The following is a 23,788-nucleotide window of genomic DNA, read 5'->3' on the forward strand; positions in this document are numbered from 1 at the left end:
TCCGACCTTGCTTTGGTCTCAAGTAATTTGCTGCTAAAACCATAAACCATGTCTTTGCTACTTCTAGATGTCGAATATTCCAGTGCCCTTCTGGCTGGACTCCCAAATTTTACCCACTGTAATCTTGGTCACTAAAACTGATGTCCAAGTTCCTTTACTCCATCCCTGAGCTCACTGTCCACACTGATTCTCCGTCAAAGGATGATTTAAAAACTGCCACACTGGCTTTCAAATCCCTCTGCAGTCCCACCCTTCTCTATCTCTGTAATCTTCTTCAGTTCAATATCCCTCAGATATTTGCATTCCTCTAATTCTGGCTTATTGCACATTTCTGATTTTAGTTGCTCTGCCACCAGTAGCTGCACTTTCAGCTGACTAGAGTTGAACCCCTAGAATATCCTCTCTTCACATCACCACTTCCGTTTCCTCCTTGAGGACAATCTTAAAGCCTGTCTCTTTGACCAACCTTTGGTTCATCTGACCCTATATCCTTTTACAGTGCTCAGTGTTCCACTTTTGCTTACAATGCCTTTGGGAAGTTTGATTACATCAAAGGTACTAAATTTAAAAAAAAAAGTTTCTTTCACTATACCAGAAGTCAGTGGGAACAATCAGAAAAAAAAATGCTCATCAAAAGGATGACAACATTGATTATTTCCAGGGAGGTGCAGTGCAAGTAGAGAGGCCCATGAGTGGGTTAATAGCAGAGGGAGTGGTGTGCGCTGAAATGGTAACATTTTCGAAAACAGATGCAAATCAATTCATTTAGTTGAATTAATTTCACTCACCGCCACTCGTCTTCCACTTGTATTCCAATAGACTGGAATTTGTTGATAATTTGAGAATCTTGTTCCTTAATCAAATTCTGGGAACAGTCAACCTGAAAAGAAAGAAACCTCTATAAGTCAGTAACAGAAATTGACAACTGTCTATTCCATTTTTTCCCTGTAATTGTGTTCTAAACATCAAAACAATTAAATTGATTTTAAAGGGACCACACTAAATTGATCTTATAAGCCACTGAAAAATCTTACATTGGGAAACAAATATATTGGTACTCTTAAGAAAACAGCTAACCCGATAGGTCACCTCGATGCAGCTAACCACTAGTCAGTACCAATCAAATCAATGTGTACCTTAAAGAGACTGCAAACAACAGAAAGCACACTCTCAAACTTGTATACTGGAAGCAGAGAATTAGAAAGCTGGAACGTTTTGGAAAAATGTGTATTTGGGCAGTCAAAAAGAACAACTGTTTGAGGGAGAGGTGAAATCTAAGTTACAAAATTTTCACTAGAACAAACAACATGACAAAAGCATGGTGGCTCAGTGGTTAGCACTGCTGCCTCACCGCGCCAGGGACCCGGCTTCGATTCCACCCTCGGGTGACTGTCTTTGTGGAGTTTGCACATTCTCCCAGTGTCTGCGTGGGTTTCCACCGGGTGCTCCAGTTTCTTCCCGCAGTCCAAAGATGTGCGGGTTAGGTGGATTGGCCATGCTAAATAGCCTATAGCGTTCAGGGATGTGTAGATTAGGTGAGTTGGGGGATGGGTCTGGGTGGGATGCTGTGTTGGGTTGGTGTGGACTTGTTGGGCTGAAGGGCCTTGTTTCCACACTGTAGGAGATTCTATGAACTGCTGCTGAGAGAAAAATTTGGGGTACATAGCCATTTAACAAACAAGCCCATACAGGCGCAATAAGATTCAGAATGAAGCGGGGCGGGGTGGGGGCAGTGAAGTACTGAGAAGTCACAGACTACTTAGACTCCAAGAGGAAAACTGCTAGAAAATGGCCTACCCACGTTTCCCCTTTGGGCAACACACAAATAAAGATCGCATAATACAAATAAAGAAGGAATAATGCAAGATAAAATAGCAGTGCTAAAGATAACAGAATTAGACAGATCTTTTGTTTTTGAAATGCAGCAGAAATACATTTTAGAACATTAGGTGATCCAACAATGAAAAAGGTCATTTTTACAAATAACAAACAAAACAACAGCATGTATAAGGCCTATATACAGCATATAAGTTCAAGGAGTTATGCAAGTACTAGTAAACGCATGCAGGAAACCTTGGAAATGCAGAACCATTGCTAACTTTTGAAAGGCATTATCAGCTACCCAAAGGAAAGTAATTATCAATCTTCAGAAAGCATTAACATGCAAATATTTTGCTAATAAATCACTGAATTACAGAAACCTAAATTATGACAATCCTATCAGACAATCAAATCTGTTCTTAGAATACAGTTAGGACTCAATGCTTTTGGCTAAAATCACTGAGAAACTAGCACTGTTGATATTGTATTAGCTTCATGTTGTGACCTAAAGTAGCAGTACAAAACAGGATTCCCAGTGCAGGACAAGCTGAAATTTAACTTCGAGTAATTATTTGAAGCTTTTAGTCAAGAGGTTAGTGTCCTTGGATAAAATCAAACCTATAAAGAATGCCACATCATAAGATTTTAACATTCATGGTCATTCTGCTGAGTTGTAATGATGGATTTGTAAAACTGCTTTGCATTATTGAAGTAGCTGTGTTGCTACACTTTTTATAAAGACAGCGTAGCACATAGCCAACTAAATCCAAACACTATTTGCCTGCATTCCAAAGAAGACAGTCCTTGATGAAAACGGTGTCATAACAATTACGGCTTTAGTCACCACTGAAAAACAATTCCCCCCCAACCACCACCATTGTTACCCATCAAATAAAAGAATCCAAAGCTGAAAGAATTTAGCCATCCTTTTAATGAAGTATCAAATTTTTAACACGACATTCAATCCAGCCAATTGAACAATCAAGTAATGCAATTTTAACCTGAAAATCGTGTAGCACAAATTACCTGTATCCCTATGGAAGACAGCTTTCTTTTTGGAGGAACTTCCACCTTCGGTTCCTCAGTGACGAGTGGTCCCTTCTCAGCTGCTACAGTAGCATTTCGGTGTTGGGTTCGGTTGTCTAATTGTTCACGAACCGGGGCAGCAACACTTCCCGTTTTAGTCGTATTCAGAGCCCTGGCACTATCCAAGCTATCTGAAGAATTGCTGAGACCGGACTGACTGTTTAAATCACTCTTGTGGTCCTGATTGTCGAGATATGTGTCTTGTGCTGATTCTGTGCTGCTCTGGACTGTAACTGAAATAAATGGTTTAGATGTGGTTCGTGGTGGAACTGGTGGAGGAGTCTTCTTGTAAGTGGTTATACACGATGACACTAGAGGGCAGAAAAGAAGGGAAAAAAAACAGAAAATTTAACAATTTTTTCTCATTTTATAATATGTAACTTCCCCTCCTGAAAAATTCCATGTTTTCATGTTTCATTTCTACATTTTTATATGGCATCATAGTTTGAATCATACTCAAAGTGAATCAAATTGGAGTTAACCTTACCAAACGGTTTGGTAATGGACAGGAGGCCAGAAACAGAAAGGGAACAATATTTATCTTTGGACTATGACAAGTGGCTTTCCTTAGAGATGGAGACTCAGTTTTTCATATGCTGAATTAGATAAGAGTTGGACATCCAAATTTGTAGATTACATCATAACAGGAGGTATACCAAACTGTCTAGATGGCGACAAGAAGTTACAAAGGAACGTAGGCAAGTTAAATGAATAAGCAAAAGAGTGGCAGGTGGAACTGAATGAGGTCACCCATTTTGGTTCAAATACAAATGTTTACTGAACGTGGTGAGACTAAGATCAGTGAAGGAGCAAAAGGATTTGGGCATCCACATGCATAATTTGGGAATAGATAACAGGCTTAAAGGAAAACTAAAGAAAGATAACCTTGTCTCAATAAAGATGGTGGAAGCTGAATTCTAAAATGAGAAAGTGTTGACTCTATTTTAAAACAGATTTAGTCAGGTTCCCATCTCAATTACTGTGCTTAATTTTGGGCATTTAACCTTAGGGAATATATAACAGTACATGCAAGTGCATTAATTCATCAAAATAAACTCAGGCCTACGAGGACTTAAATTATGTGAGAGGTTGCATAACTTGATTTGTACTCCTAGGAGTTTAGAGGTTTAGGGATGATTTTTAAAAAAAAATAAGGATCTTGATAGAATAGATACAGAAATTGATGGAATATTCAGAACAAATAAGAACAATCTTAAAAATAGAACTAGGCCATTTAAGAATGAAATCAAGGAGCCCTATACCACACAATGTGCAGTAAGTATCTGGAACCCTCTCCACCTGTGGACTGTGAATCAATTTAAATTTTCAAGACAGAAATAAATACTTTTTTAAAAAAAAAGTAACTCATGGGAAAAATGCAAGAGAGCTGAGGAACAGATCTAGCATGATAACAGCTGACTGGCAGAATTGGCTCAAATGGCTAAATTGCCTCCTCCTGTTCCTGCAACTTCAAACCTCAAGATTAGGCTTTCAGAATACATAAAGTTACTGTGGTTTTAAAAGCAAATTATTCATCATATATCAGGCACAACCCGCATGAAGTATTAGCTACCTCGACATATATCAAGAATGAAAGATACAGCAATAAAAATCACCACCTGTCTGGCAGTTTTCATATTTAAAGTCTGTCTTTAATCACACTTGGTTCATTAAAAATGTATCTGCCATATGAATTCACACACAGGCCTTTGTTTTACAGAATGTATCAATTCTAGGGATATGACCTCTTGCAAATTCATTAATTATTAGCTACACCTCACTGGGTGAAGGAGTGCTTTGTATTTGACTGATCCCTAGAAGAATGATCTTTATGTAAATCAACATAAGATTTGCAGAATGAGAAGAATCCTGTTGGAAGTGTCAGGTAAGAAATCTCAAGTACTACAAAGTACAGGTAACTAAATCAGTAGCTGCAAATCACACATAATGAGTCTATTAAATTTAATTAATTACGAATAAAAACTTGTCACTGAAGTAAGGTCACCACCACATTTAAGACATATTACAGAAAGGGGATAAGTCCGAGTGGACTGATTTAATTAGTTTCACATATAGTTGACTACACATAATAAAAAGTGTAAATAATTACTTGGGTATTTACCAGCACATCAATATTAGTGAAACTGGGCTATAACCATTATAAATGACCAAAATGAAACAGGTGGCCATTTCAAAGGTCTCAGCAAAATGGGCAAGTTTATAATGGGTGTATTTATAGCTAATGTCGACAGATATTTTCTAAGTGGTGCATTTATAAGCATACCTGATCTATACCCATAATCCTATCTATACCAATGTATAATAAACAAAGCTATAATTACGTGACCTCATAGAATCACAGAACTCTCCCAGGATGGAAGCAGGCCATTTGGCCTATCAAGTCCACACCAAACCTCTGAAGAGCATCCCACCCAGACCCAACCCTCTACCCTATCCCTGTCCACTGTGGGCAATTTAGCTTGGCCGATCCACCTAATCTGCACATCTTTGGTCTGTAGGAGGAAACCGGAGCACCCGAAGGAAACCCATAAAGATGGGGAGAATATGCAAACTTCACACAAACAGTCGCCCAAGGGTGGAATCGAACTGGAGTCCCTGGTGCTGTGAGGCAGCAGTGCTAACCACTAAGCCACCCTGCTGCTCTAAACAAGGGTATTTGTTGCCCATCCCTAATTGCCAAGAGAGCAGTAGGAAACAACCACATTGCTGTTGTTCTGGAGTCACATGTAGGCATTTGTTTTTACAACAATCAGCAACAGTTTCGTCATCAGACTCAATTCCACATTCTTATTTGGGGCAGGGATTGAATTCATATTTATGACAGGATTTGAACCCGAATGCAAACATTACCTGGGTCTCAGGATTAATAGGTCTAGTAATAATACCAACAGGCCATCTGCTCTCCTCATCGAAGTACTCAATTCACATATTTTCATTAAGGAACAATTCCATCGTAGCTTTAAATCCAAATGAACAGCCAGAGCACCTGACTACAATTTCCAGAGATATATGTTAATCTAATGCCTTGTTTCCTCATTTCACAGCTTGAGTGAAATTTCCAGCAACTCCTCAGTAAACTGTTTCCTCCAGAAATTCCCCACACAGCCAAGAGTTAATCAGGGTAATCAGCATTGAACTGTTGCCTCCTGTTCAGGACACTATCAATAAATCTGGTTCCTGCAGCTAAAGGTCAAAGGATAAAATGGTCTGACAAGCCAATTGAGCTGAAAATGTCCTTTAGGGAATGAAACTGCCAACCTTACCTGGTCTGGCCGACATTTAACTCCAGACCCACAATGTGGTTGATTCTCAACTGTCCTCATCCCATGAATGAATAAACAAAAACCCAGCCAAAACTTCCCAAACTCACTCAGTTACCCAAGACTCCTCCAATGCTAAACCTATACCCAGGAGTCAAGTAAGTTGGGAATCTTGACTGAAACAAAGAAAGGCAGGTCTGATCTGTAATCTTGTTATCTGATAGAGAGAACATGGGAATAATGTTAAAATAGAACTAGGCCATTGAGAAGTGAAATCAGAAGGTATTTTGCTCTACGAATCATAGGAATATTGAATTATCATTTATCAAAAGGCTGTAGATGCTATGTTAACTGAAATTTGCAAGAAAGATTTGTATATATTTATTAGGCAAGGTCATCAGAAATAGGGATCATGACAAAGGGTAGGAAGGAGGGAGAGCAGTCAACACGCACAGGAGCCATGATCCAATTCAGGGGTGAAATTGAAAAGTCTATCCCTGTTCCAATTTAGTTGCTCCAGCATCATTTGAGTAACAATACTCAATACAAACACGAAAATAATACAAAAAGCTAACTTCTATTTCTGTTAATTGCTGGTTGGATGATAAATGGCATCTACTTAGTTACGTTTAAGTATACATTTAACTGTGCTGTTAAGTAAATGTACCTTATACATATCAATAATTCCTGAAATTTCAACTTGAATCTGAAAATAGCAAGTTTTTCCAACTTTTAAGAACAAATTTCTTCTGACTTGAATTGGATGGTGACAGGAATAACAACAACTTTATTTTTGAATTTATGACCAACAGTATTTCCAGCAACAGTTAGAACAGTACAGATTGTACCTCCCCAACTCAGCACTCCCAGCTCTCCACCCAAAGTACTTCAGCGTTTCCTGTACCTTGATCTTTACTCATGACTTTTTGTTGCACCTTTCAGTTCAGTTTTGATACTCTGAATCCTGTTTCTGGTGTCCAACTGGGCAATCATTCATCAAGGGGTTTTTATCCAATTGTACCAAAAAATATCTTCCTGCTTTGAATATACTTGGATATATTACTTGGATACTTTCATCAGGACTTCAGGCACTAACCATGGTACTAAACTGAGTGACATACAATTACTTTTTCTTTGACTCTGATACAACCTTTCAAGGTCCAGTATAGTCCCAGTTTCAAGATTGGCAGATTAAGGGGGCACAATCTGCATCAGTATGTAAACAAATACATATTCAACAAATATTATTAAATATTAAAACTAAAAATATAACTTCACCATAAAATTCAATAAATATGAAATAAAAATCCAACACACGATGACATATAGTGCATGTGCAACAGTGATTTGCATTTTACTGAACACATAGCAATCTCAATAGAAACCAGTAATTTTAGTAAACATTTAGCATATTTCAGGATGTTAGTTATTGCGAGTACAGTAAATACACACACTTAGTTGTCTATTGCCATTGAAACGGTTGAACTGAGGCCAAATTACATACAAACAACAGTTATATATTCACACATTTCATAAACTCAGTAAAAATAGTATACTTGCACATAGATGCAGCAGACAGACTAGTTTTAACACTTCCCCCATCCAAACACTTTAGAAAATACTCTCATTCCAATGGAAGTGTCACCTTTTTGGATATTTTGGGTTGGAAATGTTAAAGGACAAATAATCTTTACGCTTTGTCTTCAACTGTATTTAACGGTGCCCTTTTCCCCAAGGATATATTCATTTTACCAGAAAGCAGAATGAAACTAGTGAAAGTTAGATGACACTTTATACTAAATTGTGTCCAAAAATACACGGAATGAAATGCTATGAAAATGTTTAGGGTTGACCCATTATACACGTTGCTTGCTGAAGCTGCACTTATTAAATTGTATCAATTTCCTCCAGGCATAAAGCAGAACTACTTCCTCAACATCACATCATAGCAGTGCAACGCACAATACAGGTTACATGCAAAGCACAGAGTTGCCCAGAAAACAAAATTTGCATCATGTGCCTGTATCATGATGTAAATGCACGTTTCCAAGATACATCATGGGCCAACTGAACAGCTATTTCAGTATTATAGTGAGAAAATATCAACATTGCCAACATTCTGGTTGAAAATTAAGTGCTACACCACAGCTGTGCTGTTACAGCCATTTCACACTGGAAACGTTTTTTTGGCGCAGTTTGCACTGACATAAAGGCTCCAGTGTAAACAGGGCATCCTGAATAAGGTCAGCAAAGACAGAGAATGAAATAAAGAAAAACAGATAGCGTAAATTGAAAGAAATTGAAAGAGACAGTTAAGTATAATGGAAAGAGTGTAGTGGAGACAAATAAGGACACAGGAATTTAGTTTTCTTTTCATTAAAAGCAACACATTTTTAACATTCAAAAGCCCAAACATCAGACAATGCATCTGCTGCATTCCTGCAGCCAAGAATAAGTTGATTCTGAAGCTCTCGTACGTATTACACCGTACATCACAAACACAGCATATCTTACCAGTAGACTCAGAATAGTTCCTCTTCAACACAAAGTTTGTGGCCGGGTTTTTATCTGTGTGCAAAATGAAAATTTTTTAGGCAGCTGTTTCCAGGGGTGGGAATAATTGGAAATGTGCACCACTATTCCTGGGACTGGTATGAAAAATCAGCACTGGTTCAAGTTCTCTGTAGCAAATTATGCAGTCAACCTCACAGGCAGACGAACATCCCTTCACAGTTTCGACTGCAGCACTCTCTTGATTTTTGCGGCATTACAGATTCCAAACACTAAAACGTCTGTGCTTAACACAGTGGAGACAGACAGACAACAACAAATCTACACTCATCTGATTTGTATTCATTATTTTATGACTACTTAAGGTTTCCAATTTTATCTGCAGAAAATCAACTCCACACCACACCACACATTAGATACAAGCCAGAGCTTGATGATGTTTTGAAGACTTTAGCACTGGAACTCGTAAATTGAATCTCAGATGTAAGACTGTTCTTTCCAATAAGAAAAAGCTATATTATGCAACATACAACTCATATCCTACACTTCAGTGTTGACCAATTTATTCATATGTGCAGTTCGCTCTTAAAGAAGCTTCATATACCAGTGCCACTATCCCAGATTAGTTCCATCCTCTGGATTTCAATTTCAGAGGAGTATACGCTTATATGTGGAACTGTACAGGAATTAGTAATAGTGGTTGGAATCTGCTCAAATTCTCAATGCTTTTTCTTTCCATCATCGCACAAATCTTCAGGTTGTTAAAACCCAAAATGTTTAACTATGAGCTCCTGATTTACCTGCTTGTCTTATAATTTTCAGCTTCCGTAGGCATCTGCACATCTGTCTCATCCTTATTTATTGATTGGAGAAATGCTTCCCAAATCAAAACACTTACCCAAAGGCACTTTATTAAGGCACTTAACATTTTACAAAAATACACACATGACTATGTATGCGATGACCAAGGAATGTGATCAAGTCACTGGCTCAATCACTCATTTATGATCCATTAAGCGATCACAATTTACATATGGCAATAGCGCTACACTTGAGTAATACAGTCATAGAGTCATACAGCACTGAAACAGACCCTTCAGTTCAACTAGTTCATGCTGAATGTAATCCCAAACTAAACTAGCCCCACCTGCCTGCTCCTGGCCCATATCCCTCCAAACCTTTCCTATTCATGTACTTATCCAAACATCTTTTAAACGTTGTAATTGTACCTACATCCAGCACTTCCTCAGGAAGTTCATTCCATACTCGAACCATCCTTTGTGTAAAAAATTTGCCTCATGTCTTTTTTAAATCTCTCTCCTCTCACACCAAAAACATGCCCCCCCACTCCTGAAATTCCCCCATCCTAGGGAAAAGACAACTACCATTAACTCTATCTATATCTATCTATTATAAACTATCAGGTCACTACTTAACCTGCTGTGCTCCAGTGAAAAAAGTCCCAGCCTATCCAGCCTTTCCCTATAACTCAAACCTTCCATACCTGACAATATCCTAGTAAATCTCTTCTGAACCCTCTCCAGCTTGATAATATCCTTCCTATAACTCGGCGACCAGAATTGGACACGGTATTCTAGAAGAGGCCTCACCAAAGTTCTGCAACCTCAACATGACTGCCCAACTCATATACTCAAAAGGACTGAGCAATGAAGGCAAGCATGCCAAACGCGTTTTTAACCACCCTGTCTATATGTGACACAAACTTCAAAGAATTATGTATCTGCACCCTTAGGTCCCTATGTTCTACAACACTATTCAAGGTCCTACCATTAACTGTATAAACAACACCCTTGTTTGTTGTACCAAAATGCAATACCTCACATTTATCCAGACAAACTCCATCTGTCATTTTTCAGCCCATGGATCAATTTGATCAAGATCCCTCTGTAATCTTAGAAAACCTTCTTCACTGTCAATTATGCCACCAATTTTGGTGTCGTCCACAAACTTACTAACCATGCCTTCTATATTCTCATCCAGATCATTTATACAAGTGACAAAAAAGCACCCAGAACTGATCCCTGCAGAACACTGCTAGTCACAGGCCTCCAGTCTGAAAAGCAACCCTCGACTATTACTCTGTCTTTGCCATTAAGCCAATTATGTATCCAATTGGCAAGCGCACCCTGAATCCCATGTGACCTAACTTTATTAGTTAGTCTACCATGCGGAACCTTGTCAAAGACTTCCCTAAAATTCAAACAAACAACATCAAACTTAGCTCTCTGCTGTTAGGGAGAGGGTTAAAAAGTGTTCCTTCTGTTGATGGCTCTCCAGCACATTCAAGTGAGGAAGACATTTATCTGCACAATCACAAAATCCCCCTACCATCGCATTACCATTCCAAACAATTAAACGCACCAAACTCCATTAACAGAGATCATATAAGGATGATAATTACTTAGTTGAAACTTTCAACAGGATCAAGCATGCAGGATCAAATGACAAAGGCTGAGATGAAAGGAAAAATCAGGCAAAAATAATATAAACAATCAAGCAATCCTTCAGCACATCAGCCCTCCTGAATTTAAAAATATAATAAACAGATAGAACTACCAATATTAAATAAAAGCAAAACATTGCGGATGATGGAGATATGAAGTAGAACAAAGTGCTGGAGAAACTCAGCCCGTTTGACAACTTCTTTAGAGAGACATGTTACTGATTCCCAATAATTCTTCACAAAAGTTAACAATAATTCTTCTTCGGAACTGCTGGTGAAACGGGGGGATAGAAATAAGTGGGATAGAAGAGTAAGTATAAGAAGATAGAAGCAGGCTATTAGTTCAGGATGGGGAACTGTAAGGTGTGAAGCTGCATACCAACGACTTACAGAGGAGACGAGGTCAGCAACTTCAATGACTTGATGCTTGTGGTCCAGATGGGAAGGAGTATCTGAGAATTGGAACGCAGTGTCTGCATGATAGAGGGCTACATGTTAGATAACAAAAGCATCACATCATCACTAATTTAATAACAAAGTGAGGTTCAGACCTGAGAGGATAGAAAGTAGTAATTTCAGAGGGAGAGAGGATAGTTTAGCTGACGGGAGCAGAGAAATTTGGGGTCGCTGATATCATCCTGACAGTTCACTGTGAAAAGATTAAGAGCATGTAAGAGGCCAGAGTACTGGAGATGGGTTTCCTCTTATCCAGATTGCTGCCCAAAGGACTGGCACAGATGTGACAGAAGGAGAGTTCAATGTTATGCCCTGCCCGAAATTCACTGAAGTGGGGTCATGAGGGGGTAAAACTGAGTCCTTCACAGAGCACAGAGCATTCAAAGTCCCAAGATCAGACTGTCAGAGGATACGTGAATGTACAAGAGATTGGATTAGATGGGATAGGGTCAGAAGAAAGGAGTTGTAAGAAAGGATATAAAAGGGCATTGGAACACAAGTTATTACTGGCCGCCACAATGGCACTTTTTTCTCAACGGAGAATATCCTCACCAGAGTCCACATCTGTGATCAACACACTCCTGTCCTCATCCCTGGGAAGGAGAATCCTCCCTCCCAGGACCTCAATAGGATTCCCATCGTCCTCGCCTCCCATCCCACCAGCCTCCATATTCAAAGGATCATCGAACCGAAAGAATAGAGGTAGGGTCACCAGACCCAAAACGTTAACTCTGCTTTTTCCTTCACAGATGCTGCCAGACCTGCTGAGCTTTTCCGGCAACTTTGTTTTTGTTCAAAGGATCATCGTCCATCATGTCTGCCATCTTCAGCACAAAGTTGGAAGCCAGTCAAAGGTGGAGGGCATATTCTACGTGCAGTTTTTGAAGTGTTAAGTACATAAACAAAGTGCCTTTGGTCAGTGTTCTGCAAAGGTGGAGAGGGAGTATTATTAATCAGGGACAACATTTGTGCAATAGTTAGGTGACTAAATTTGCTGAGGAGATCTGGATGTAAAATCCATTATAGGGGAAAGAAGTCACGACTGGGAGAGGCGTACAGGCGTACAAAAACAATAACCAAAATATAGATCAAGGTATGTAAGAAATATTGGGTGCTTGTGATAAAGGAATGGCAAGAATCATGAGTGACTTCAATTTACATACAAGCTAGAAAATCAAATTAGCAGCAGTAGCTTGGATGAAGATCAAAAATGTCTTTAAGGTGCTTTCTTAGAGCAGAATATTCTGGAACCAACCAGGGAGCACGTTATTGTACACTCGGAATTGAGTAACATGGTTAATCAATGACCTCAAAGTAAAGGCACCCTTAGCTGCAAGGCCTCTTTAAATCTTGTTTATTTAATAATTGATGAGACCTAAGTCTATGATCTTGGAAGCTTAATGCTGTCCTAAAAAAACCTAATGGGAAGGTAGATCCTTTTTACTTAAAAACCCTGTGGATTCAGTAACTTTATCTCCGGCCACTCTCTTCATTGCTCACCACCATCATGCTCATGGGCCTGGGGTCTTGGTCACTGTTGAACACAAGAACAGAGTAATGATGGGAAAAGTTTGGGAAGTGATCGGGAGGCAATAGCCTCGTGGTCTTATCACTGGACTGCTATACCAATGAGTCTGGTAATGTTCTGAGGACCCGGGTTCGAATCGCATCACAGCAGATGGTGGATTTTGAAGTCAATAAAAATCTGGAATTAAGAGTCTAATGATGACCACTAAACCATCGTCGATTGTTGAGAAAAACCCATCTGGTTCACTAATGTCCTTTAGGGAAGGAAAATACTATCCTTACTGGTCTGGCCTACATGCGACTCTAGGCCCACAGCAATGTGGTTAACTCCGAATTGCACTCTGGGATGGGCAATAAGTGCTGGCCTAGCCAGAGATGCCCACATCCCATGAATGAATTTTTAAAAAAGCACTGTTAAGAAAAAATGCTCTGTTGTTACCTTTGGCTCAAACAAAAGTAAACTTGTCACAATCTAAACCACACTGTGGTCCTGAGCTGAAATTTTAGGTTCACAAGTTCCAAGACAGCAATGCTTACCTTGAAGCTCTGACTGATTGCTAACAGCTCCATGCCCTCTTAAATCCTTGTGCCTAACCAGCTACTCTTGGGGTCTGATTGTTGGCTAGAAACCTTGGTGAAAAGGTAAATGTTTTCCTGTGTTCAAGTAGTTCCCTCCAATCAGAAGTGGCCCTTATTACCCCAAGTCTCCCCGTGCGTCCCACCCCAAATCCACTCTCAAAAGTTCTGGGATCAAGGTAATTTTTTAGAAACCCAATGCGAAACACCGATGTATAACTTTAAGCAGATTTTGAAACACCAATTTCAAACATACAATCAGCTTTCAAGTCCTAGTCAGTTTTAGAGCAAATACTAACACGATGGTCAGACAGTTTACAGTCTCTGCATTCTGTATTTCTTACAGGTTTATGGTTTTCTTCCCAGCTGCTATTACTTGTAGAAGCATTTTATACAGTGCTTTTTACAGCCTCAGTAGATCCCTAAGCACTTTATAGCAATGCAATTAGTGTTGTAATTTTGGAAACAGACTCAGACTCAGAATCCCTACAGCATGGAAATAGGCCATTCTGCACACCAATACTGACCTTCCGAAGTGCATCCCACCTAGACCCAGCTCCTGCACCCTATCCCCATTAACCCACATTAACAACCACATTTACCATGTCTAATCCACCCAGTCTACACATCCCTGGATACCACAGACAATTTAGCATGGTCACTCCACCTACCCTGCACATCTTTGGACCGGGGGAGGAAACCAGAGCACCTGGCAGAAACCAGATAGACAAGGGGAGAACATGCAAATTCCACACAGTCACCTGAAGCCGGAAATGAATCCAGGTACCTTGCGTTGTGAAGCAGCGGTGCTAACCACTGAGCCACCACGCCACCCATGTCAGCAATGTTCCGAAAACAGCCATGTTTTTTAAAAAAAGAGGCTAGTTTTTGACCAGGATATTAGAAGAACTGCCCCACTATTCTTTGAATGATGCCCTTGGATCCATACATGGGGAAAACGGTGCAGCAATTTACTGTTTCATCTAAAAGAAAACATTCCCAAGTTAGTGCAAAAGTTCCTCAGCAATGAACTGAAATGACAGTTTAGATTATGGATGCAAGCCCCCTCTGATTTGAAAGGGCGAGTGCTACCAGGAAGATAAGATGACGCTGATTATATCTCATTGTTTCAAATTCAAAAATTGAAGGTGCACTGTGGTGAGCTCCAATAAAAAAAGCTCATCACCCTTTGGATAGACTTTATAAACAAGGCTACAGCTGGGGACAAAATGCAAATTTTCACAATTTTTGTATCTTATTCAAATGCAAGTAAACAAGATTTCAATAATTCTGAAACCAATCTATAATAATTAAGTCTATAAGTCATAAATAGAACAATTTTTTTGTATGGTGAGACATACAATAACAATGCCGATCTTGCAATTCTAAGTCTTACATGAGTGAAAGGGTGAAGCATAAAATTTTATTTTACAGAAATACACAAAAGCACCCCAAACCACCTGCCACATATAAGACGTTCATTAGAAAGTGAACATCATTTATGTCAAATTCAAAAGTACACACAGATGCACATTTTCTAAATATTTTATTTCTGAATAAAAGATTTTGTTTTAATGACTCACATCAAGTTCAAGCACCAACTATTAAGGAAAAATCCCTGATGGAAAATTAAGGTCACATCAATATTGTTTACAATTTGTTATTCTTTAAATTCAAATAAAACTAGATAACAGTCATGTCAAACTTCAGACAGTTGTGCAAAAAAAAAATACATTTTACTGAGGCTATAAACTAACATCCTTGGGAGCAAAAATGCATATTGTACAAATGAGCATGTCTGATAAAAAATATACCTTATAGATTTTACTGTTAAGCCACAACGTGCCCAGAATTTCCAGTCAGTTCCCAATACTGTAACATTACAGGGGAAAAAAACAGATTAAAAGTGGTGTAATACCTTCTGAAATGTCTACAGAAAGCTAGTAACGATAGTAGGTGTTGCCTTCCTTTCTAAAGGGTGGCTCAATGATTACTGCAGTAGAAGCCACTTACAAATTGCTGTGGAGTTGAATAATTACTTAGAACATTCTTTGAATACTCAAATTCGAGGTAATGTTTATCATTCGAGGTAATGTTTATCATTCAAGAAGGCTCCCAATTGACCGTTAAGGTAGAATGCCGGTAATTGGTGGGTTGGATTAGAATGGATGGTAGGCGGCACAGTAGCTCAGCGTTAGCACTACTGCCTCACCGCGCCAGAGACCCGGGTTCGATTCCACCCACGACTGCCTGTGTGGAGTTTGCACATTATCCCTGTGTCTGTGTGGGGTTCTGTCGGGTGCTCCCGTTTCCTCCCACAGTCCAAAGATGTGCAGGTTAGGTGGACTGGCCTTGTTAAATTGTCCATATTGTTCAGGGCTGTGTAGATTAAGTGGATCACAGGGAAAGGGCAGGGTGATGGGTTTGGGTGGGATGCTCTGAGGGTCAGTGTGGACTTGTTGGGATGATGGGTCTGTTCCCACACTGTAGAAATTCTATGATTCTCGTACAAGGTAAGGAATGGCACATGTGGTGGGAGCCTTCTATTTGGGTTCCATTTAAAATGGATGCATTCATGGAGTCAATCTCCTTTGGAAGCTGTTTAACTTTGCGACTTTTGTACCTTTATTTTCATCTGCATCAACACCCACACCCTTCAGCTATTTACATATTTCTGTTGTAGATTTCACTCACTACATCATACGTTTCATTTAACCAACCTCCTTAATTTTGCTTTACTTTAAATGCTGAGAAAGCAAAATACTGGAAATCAAAAATATTAGAAAACACTGGAAACAGTCAATGGATCAGGCAGAATTTCTAGAACAAACAGCTATGTGGAATAAGAATTCATCAGACCTTTTTAAATGCCGTTTAGTTGTAATTTCTTTCAATTTTGACAAACGGGGCATGCTCTCAACTGTGTCCCCCTTAAAGCCAACGTGTTTTTCTAATATTTTGCATTATTTGTTGTCACAAATATATCACCCAGTAGACAGAAACTTAGAGCCAAGAACAGCCCCTATCTTGAGGTTAGGACAATGAAAAGGAAGAATAGGATTCCTTGTGATAGCTGCTCCCAGTCTCTGCAGAAACGGAACATTACTGCCCAAGTGATATGAAACAATTGCTAGGTTATTGTAAGGTTGCACCAAGTGTACAAGACCATTGTTGTATAAAACGTACATACAGACAAAATGAACTAAATACATAGTGTACCAGCAGTCATTATTGGTAACTTTTTTTTAAATACATTAGCATGAGGTTTGAACCCTCAATGACATTTGAACTCTCTACTAGGTGCGACTTTTCTCCAACATATTAAAAACATACAAGCCTCCAAGAGCAACCTTTTATAGCAAAGTAATCTATTCTCTTTCAGCACTTGTATACAAGTCACCATGCAGCCAGAGAGAGAGTTTTCAGCTCAAACGAGGAGATATTACGCCACAATAATTCAGACGTCACACAGGACTTGAGTGTAGCAACAGAAACAAAAGAATTAAAATCATTCACAGTCACAGCAAGGTTATAATTCAGTTTAGATTTTAGAAGGCTGCACACCTTGATAGGAAATGTATGAGCAGTTACAAACAATCTGCACTCTAACACAGTCCAGTTGTACAAGATGGGAGCTTCGCAGAAAGTAGTTAGTCTTTTAAGGAACTGAAAAATAGGATGAAAATGTTAAATTGGGGGGGTTGGGGGGCTAGATGTCAAAACAGATAAGCAAGGAGAAAGGAAGCATTGAGTAACACTTGGTACAGGAAAAGCATAAGCAGTAGAATTTTTACATGAACTAAGGACGACTCATTTGTTCATGGACGTGGATAGTCTCATTGGCTGGGCCGGAATTTAATGCCCATCCCTAATTGTCCTTGAGTGGCTGTGGCCACTTCAGAGGGCAGTTAAGAGTCAACCACACTGCAATGGGATTGGAATCACATGTAGGCCAGACCAGGTAACGACAACGGATTTCCTTCCTCAAAAGACATCAGTGAACCAGATGAATTTTTACAACAATCAACAGTGGTTGACATTAGGCTAACTTTCAATTCCAGATATTTATTGAATTCACATTTCACCATCTGTCATAAAGGGATTCATACATGTCCACAGGTCATTAGCCTGGTGTTCTACATTACTAGTCCAGTGACATTATCAATATGCCACTTGCCTTTGAATGTGGTAAAAGGACACAACAGCATCAGTAATAGATGCACTGTGAGGTATTGCTGTAGGCAGAAGAAACTACTTTTTGTGATGAAGAATATATGGCATCAGGATCATAGCTCAGGTGTGAGTACAACGCTAAGGTTGCAAATAGACGGAAATAAAAACAGAAAATACTCAGTGGATCCCTGTAGAGGATGAGAAAGAGTTAGTGTTTCACACTGTTTCATTAAGATACATCAAGGTTCAGCATGCTTTCATTTAAGATTTCCAGCTTTTGTAACTTTTTCTCTAGTCAGGTTCACCTCATGACATTAGCTAAGGAGGTGGTTACAACTGGCTGTGAAGGTGTGGTTTCCATGTTAGAACTGGAAAGGATGGTTTTGATCTTAAATGTTAAACTAGACAAAACTCGCTCATTTAAAATGGTGGTTAGCACTGCTGCCTCACAGCGCTAGGGACTAAGATTTGATTTCATCCTTGGACGACTGTCTGTGTGAAGTTTGCACATTATCACAGTGTCTTCATTGGTTTCCTCCCGGTGCTCTGGTTTCCTCCCACAGTCCAAAGATGAGACAGTTAGGTGGATTGGCCATGCTAAATTACCCATAGTGTCAAGCAATGTGTAGGTTAGCTGAAATGCAGGATTACAGGGAGATGAGTCTGAGGGGGGATGCTCCTTGGAGGGTCGGTATAGACGCAATCAATTGAATGACCTGCTTCCACACTGTAGGAATTTCATGATTCTATGAAAGTTGTACAAGCAGAAAGACAGCAGTTTGGAGCGAGGCATTTTTGTGTTTTCTGTTCAAAAATACACACGAACAGGGTTAAAAGCTAGTTCTAACTTCAGTCTGTGTGCACTACTGTGTTGTGAGGGTCAAAGCTGAGAAATGTGGTAAAGTGGAGCAATGGGCAAGGGATAAGTAGCTGTGGCTGTTGAATGGATCTAAACGGGGCTGTCACACACCCTGTGAGTTTGACATTGCATAGTATACACTGCCAGGAGACTGTCAAGCTGCTTGAATGAATGGTCTCATGAACGGTCTCGTGAACCAGCCGCGGTAAAGCTTTCTTTAACTGTTTTGAGAAATCAGTGGAAGCATAGATTGGCAACCCGTAGCACAAATATGTTCTGACAACTGCAAGTCATTCAGTACAGCTCCCCATCTCAGGTGCTGTATATGATGAGTAAAATACTTTAGCTTTAGATTTGTACTGGACTTTTATACAATTTATGCCACAGAGTTTTATTTTCATTGTAGCCTCAAATGTTTACTGAGAATGGTTACACAAGAACACAAGAACTAGGAGCAGGAGTAGGCCGTCTGGCCCTTCGAGCCTGCTCTGCCATTCAATAAGATCATGGCTGATCCTTTCGTGGACTCAGATCCACTTACCCGCGTTCTCACCGTATCCCTTAATTCTTTTATTGTTCAAAAAAAATCTACTTTTTTTTAAAAAGCGTTTACTGAAGTAGCGTCAACTACTTCACTGGGCAAGGAATTCCACAGATTAACAACCCTCTGGGTGAAGAAATTCCTTCTCAGTTCAGTCCTAAATCTGCTCCCTCTAATCTTGAGGCTATGCCCTCTTGTCCTAGCTTCACCTGCCAGTGGAAACATCCTCTCTACTTCTATCTTAGCTATTCCCTTCATAATTTTATATGTTTCTACAAGATTCCCCCCTCAATCTTCTGAATTCCAATGAATATAATCCCAATCTACTCAGTCTCTCCTCATAAACCAACCCCCTCAACTCCGGAATCAACCTGGTGAACCTCCTTTGCACCCCCTCCAGTGCCAGTACATCCTTTCTCAAGTAAGGAGACCAAAACTGCACACAGTACTCCAGGTGTGGCCTCACCAGCACCTTGTACAGCTGCAACATAACCTCTCTGCTTTTTATTTCAATCCCTTTAGCAATGAAGGACAAAATTCCATTTGCCTTCCTAATTACTTGTTGTACCTGCAGACCTACCTTCTGCGATTCATGCACAAGGACACCCAGGTCCCTCTGCATAGCAGCCTGCTGCAACCTTTTAACCATTCAAGTAATAATCCTTTTTACTATTACTCCTACCAAAATTTATGACTTCACATTTATTTACATTGTATTCCATCTGCCAGACCTTTGCCCACTCACTCAATGTTACTTCCATTTCATCATAAAAACTGATAGGAGAAAGGATCTCGGCTTCTAAAACTATTACGTTTAATTACAGTAAAGCTGTTGTGAGGATCTGTTCAAGTCTCTTCCCTGCTGTGATCTTTTTTAAATTCACCACAGTTCATTAACACCGCCAAGAAAGACATTCATACAAAAACTAATCACTTTAAAAAAGAACAATGGTCTCCCAAAAACAGCATTTTCTTCCCTAAACTAATGGTGAATAAAGCTTAACATTCAATGAAGATATATAGGAAAGAAAATGAGGTTTCAAACCTGAAAATATTTTGGTTCTGAACTTGTATTTATTAATTACAAATATAATATTTACAATCTAATAATCTGGTCACTTCAATCTGATGTCTGGAATTAAAACTTTTTCTTCGAACATTGCACCAAAAATTACAGGGAAACAATCATTCAGCCCAACTCGTTCATGTGGACACTTATGCATCACTTGAGCCTCCCCATCCCACCACAAGTTTTCTTCAATCAAATCAAAGCAATCAGCATAAAACGTTCTACTAAATGAAAGACCAAAAGAACTGCAGATGCCGGAAATCAGAAAGTAAAACAGAAATCAATTTCTGTTTTTGTTTTAAACTTTTTATTTCCCCCTTGTATGGTTATCTAGAACTGAAAAGAAATTTAGATTTAAAACCAACTCAGATGACAATCTGTTACCATTGGTCTTCGGTAATGTGTCATCAAATTTAGGTACAAAACACTAAACTTAAAAAAAAGTAGATAAATAATGCTCACCTCATGTGTATATCTCGCAAAGTAAATCACATGTAGCAATCCTAACTGAATTTAATAAGAAAATGAAAAGTTTTTGATACAAGAAAGATCATGAATGCTACGTTTGAAGATTTTGAAAAGGAACTCAATGAAATGTTGCCAAGGTAATATGTTGCTAAAATTAGACTACAGGATAGAATGAAAATATAGTAATACTATTCAGATGTTGGTTAAAGAACAGAAAAGACAAATTGTTAATGGATATTTCTTTTGCATTGGAGATTATAAATAGTGGTATTGCCCAGAAATCAATGTGGAGATCTCTCTTTCATATATACATAATCTGGAATTCAACATAAAGGATACAAAAATAGGGAATGCTAAGTCACTGGAAAATAAGACTGAAAACAATAAAATGAAAAACATGAAGGATTCATCCTCACCATAAGCAAGCTGCTTAAAAGTAAGCTCCCAAAGCGAATAGACAGGAAATGCTACTTGGTCCTGTCATCTTCTAGACTGTCATTCTATGCTCAGGAAGATGACGTGACTCCAACAAAACAACTTCAGTACAGCTTCAACACTGGCAATGACTTAACGTACCAAGTTGCCCAGATAAACCCTACCCATAAGAACACAACAAATCCATTCAAATTTATTACCAATGGCCATCAAGCTCTTTTTAATTTTGTTATTTAAATGGCCAAATATTGGCTAAGAAATAATCTGAACTTTCCTGCAAGCTGACATCTAACTCTACGTTTACTCTCACAAAAGTTAAAAAGCAATAACCATGAGTGGAAACCGCAGCTATTTCTACATGTATCAGCTATTGAGGCCAATTATAGGAGGCCCATCTGCCTGCTTACAATTCCATCCTGATCTCTGTCAAATTAGAGAAGCATGCTATCTTTTAGTCTGTAACGTAATACCATATCAAGTATTGAATTAACCCATCAAGCCAAAAGAACAGATTAAAGCTCAGAATTTCATAAATACCTATTTGCCAATTCAAGCAATGTTTATGAATCTTATGAGTAACTACATCCATTCTACATTGGATGAAACATTGGGCAGCAGGACACAGCACCAGAAATCATTCATGCCTTTCAGGTGTCAGCATTAACCAGAACTCAAACCATTTATAAATGCAGTAAAACTCATTTTTACGGTAAGAGGAGAAAGATTTAAAAAAAGATACGAGGGACAATTTTTATTCTACACAGCGGTTCATGTGTGGAATGAATTTCCAAAGGAAGTGGTGGATGTGCGCGCAGTTACAATGTTCATATAACATTTAGGTAAGTATATGAGAAGAAATGTTTGAAGGGATTGGGGCCAAGCGCAAACAGGTGAGACTAGTTTAATTTTGGATTATGGTCGGCATGGACTTTGGTTGGACAAAGTCTATTTCTGTGCTTAATGACACTATAACTCAGATTTCAAATTGCTGCTAGTTTATGGAACATTACACAAAATTTTATTTTAAAACACACTAAATATGAATGAAAAAGCTAACAGAAACAAGATCTAAAGGTAACATTGGGCACAGAGGTTTCGGTCTAGCAAATACCTCATATAGGTCAGAGGTTTTTGTCTAGCAAATACCAGCAAAAGGTAATTCTGATAACAGTTTTCCCAGTGCCAAACACTGGGTTCCCAAATCCCCAAATTACAGTGATCAAAACATGTAAGATATGATTTGTAAATAAATGTGACAGCAACAGCTTAAGTAAAAAATATCAACAATCAGACTGGCACAACACTCAGATCATAGAATCGATCACTGAATCCGTACAGTGTGGAAACAGGCCCTTCGGCCCAACAAGTCCACACCGACCCTCAGAGCGTCCCATCCTGACTCATCCCCCTACAACCCACCTAATCTACATATCCCTGAACACCATCGGCAATTTAGCATGGCCAATCCACCTAACCTGCACATCTCTGGACTGTGGGAGGAAACCGGAGCACCTGGAGAAAACCCACGCAGACACGGGGAGAATGCGCAAACTCCACACAGACAGTCGCCCGAGGATGGAATCATACCCGGGTCACTGGCGCGGTGAGGCAGCAGTGCTAACCACTGAGCCACCATGCTGCCACAGATATTAAATACAGGTAGTCCTCAGTATGCATACAGGTTCTGCTTGAGTATATTCGCAAGCCCATATATGCAAGTCAGAATGCAATGTTGAACAATATAAAGTAGCTGTTCATAAGTACAAGTGTTCATTAGTCAGGTGTTCTCAAGTCAAGACCACCTGTATACAGTAACAGTGTGAATGTAATTGATTATCGTCCAAACCAAAAGATACACAGGAGCAGTATTTGTGCGACAGCGTTTCTCGATTTGGGATATATACTTCAGATTAAAAAAAAATCTAGAGACCACATTTCATGGAAATTTTACGGAAACAAAAAGGCATAAAACACTGGAAACACACAGTCACTAGTGTATGCAGAGAAAATGAAGTTTTGGATGTGGACCCTGCTTGAACAGTTTTAAAAAAGAGAAAACAGACATTGCTGGAAAAAAAACTGCTTTCTCTCATAGATGCTGCCAGGCCTGCTGAGTTAATGTTACAGGTCCAGTAACCCACTGGAACTCACTCGGCACAAAACATTCAATTGTGAACCTGAAATATCAACTGTTTCTTGCTCCATTCTTGACAGTTTCCGATAGTTTGCTTTTATTTCAGACTTCTGGCATCCACAGTTTAAAGTACATACAAACAAATTAATTAGTAGACCACTTGGCCCTGTCATTCAATAAGTTCATGGTTAATCTAATTACTCCACATTCCTGCCTACCACCAACAACCTTTGAGTCTCTTTCTAATCAAAAATATATCTCTGCCTTAGAAATGTTGAAAGAATCCGCTTTCACTGCCTTCAACAACCCTCAGAAAAAGTTTCTCTTCAGTCTTAAATGGGCAACACTTTTTCTTTGATAACAAGGTGTAGAGCTGGATGAACACAG

At 39.2% G+C, this 23,788-nt stretch overlaps 1 protein-coding gene across 5 annotated transcripts in view; it reads right to left on the reverse strand.

Annotated features, from left to right (window-relative positions):
- Positions 1 to 23,788, reverse strand: part of LOC109934040 (disks large-associated protein 4-like) — a 195,392-nt gene that overhangs the window by 15,488 nt on the left and 156,116 nt on the right. For 2 of the 5 annotated variants that reach the window (XM_048608421.1, XM_020532899.2), the window contains 3 exons: positions 8,703 to 8,756; positions 2,848 to 3,218; positions 789 to 880 (listed from right to left, as the gene is read on the reverse strand). In XM_048608421.1, coding sequence (XP_048464378.1) covers positions 789 to 880; positions 2,848 to 3,218; positions 8,703 to 8,756 — 517 coding nt within the window. Of the gene's footprint in view, positions 1 to 788; positions 881 to 2,847; positions 3,219 to 8,702; positions 8,757 to 11,553; positions 11,637 to 23,788 lie in introns of all 5 variants that reach the window. The other 3 variants (XM_048608422.1, XM_048608423.1, XM_048608424.1) reach the window with 2 other exon arrangements.

Source organism: Rhincodon typus, chromosome 19, assembly GCF_021869965.1.
Source record: "Rhincodon typus isolate 14 chromosome 19, sRhiTyp1.1, whole genome shotgun sequence".
NCBI lineage: Eukaryota > Metazoa > Chordata > Chondrichthyes > Orectolobiformes > Rhincodontidae > Rhincodon > Rhincodon typus.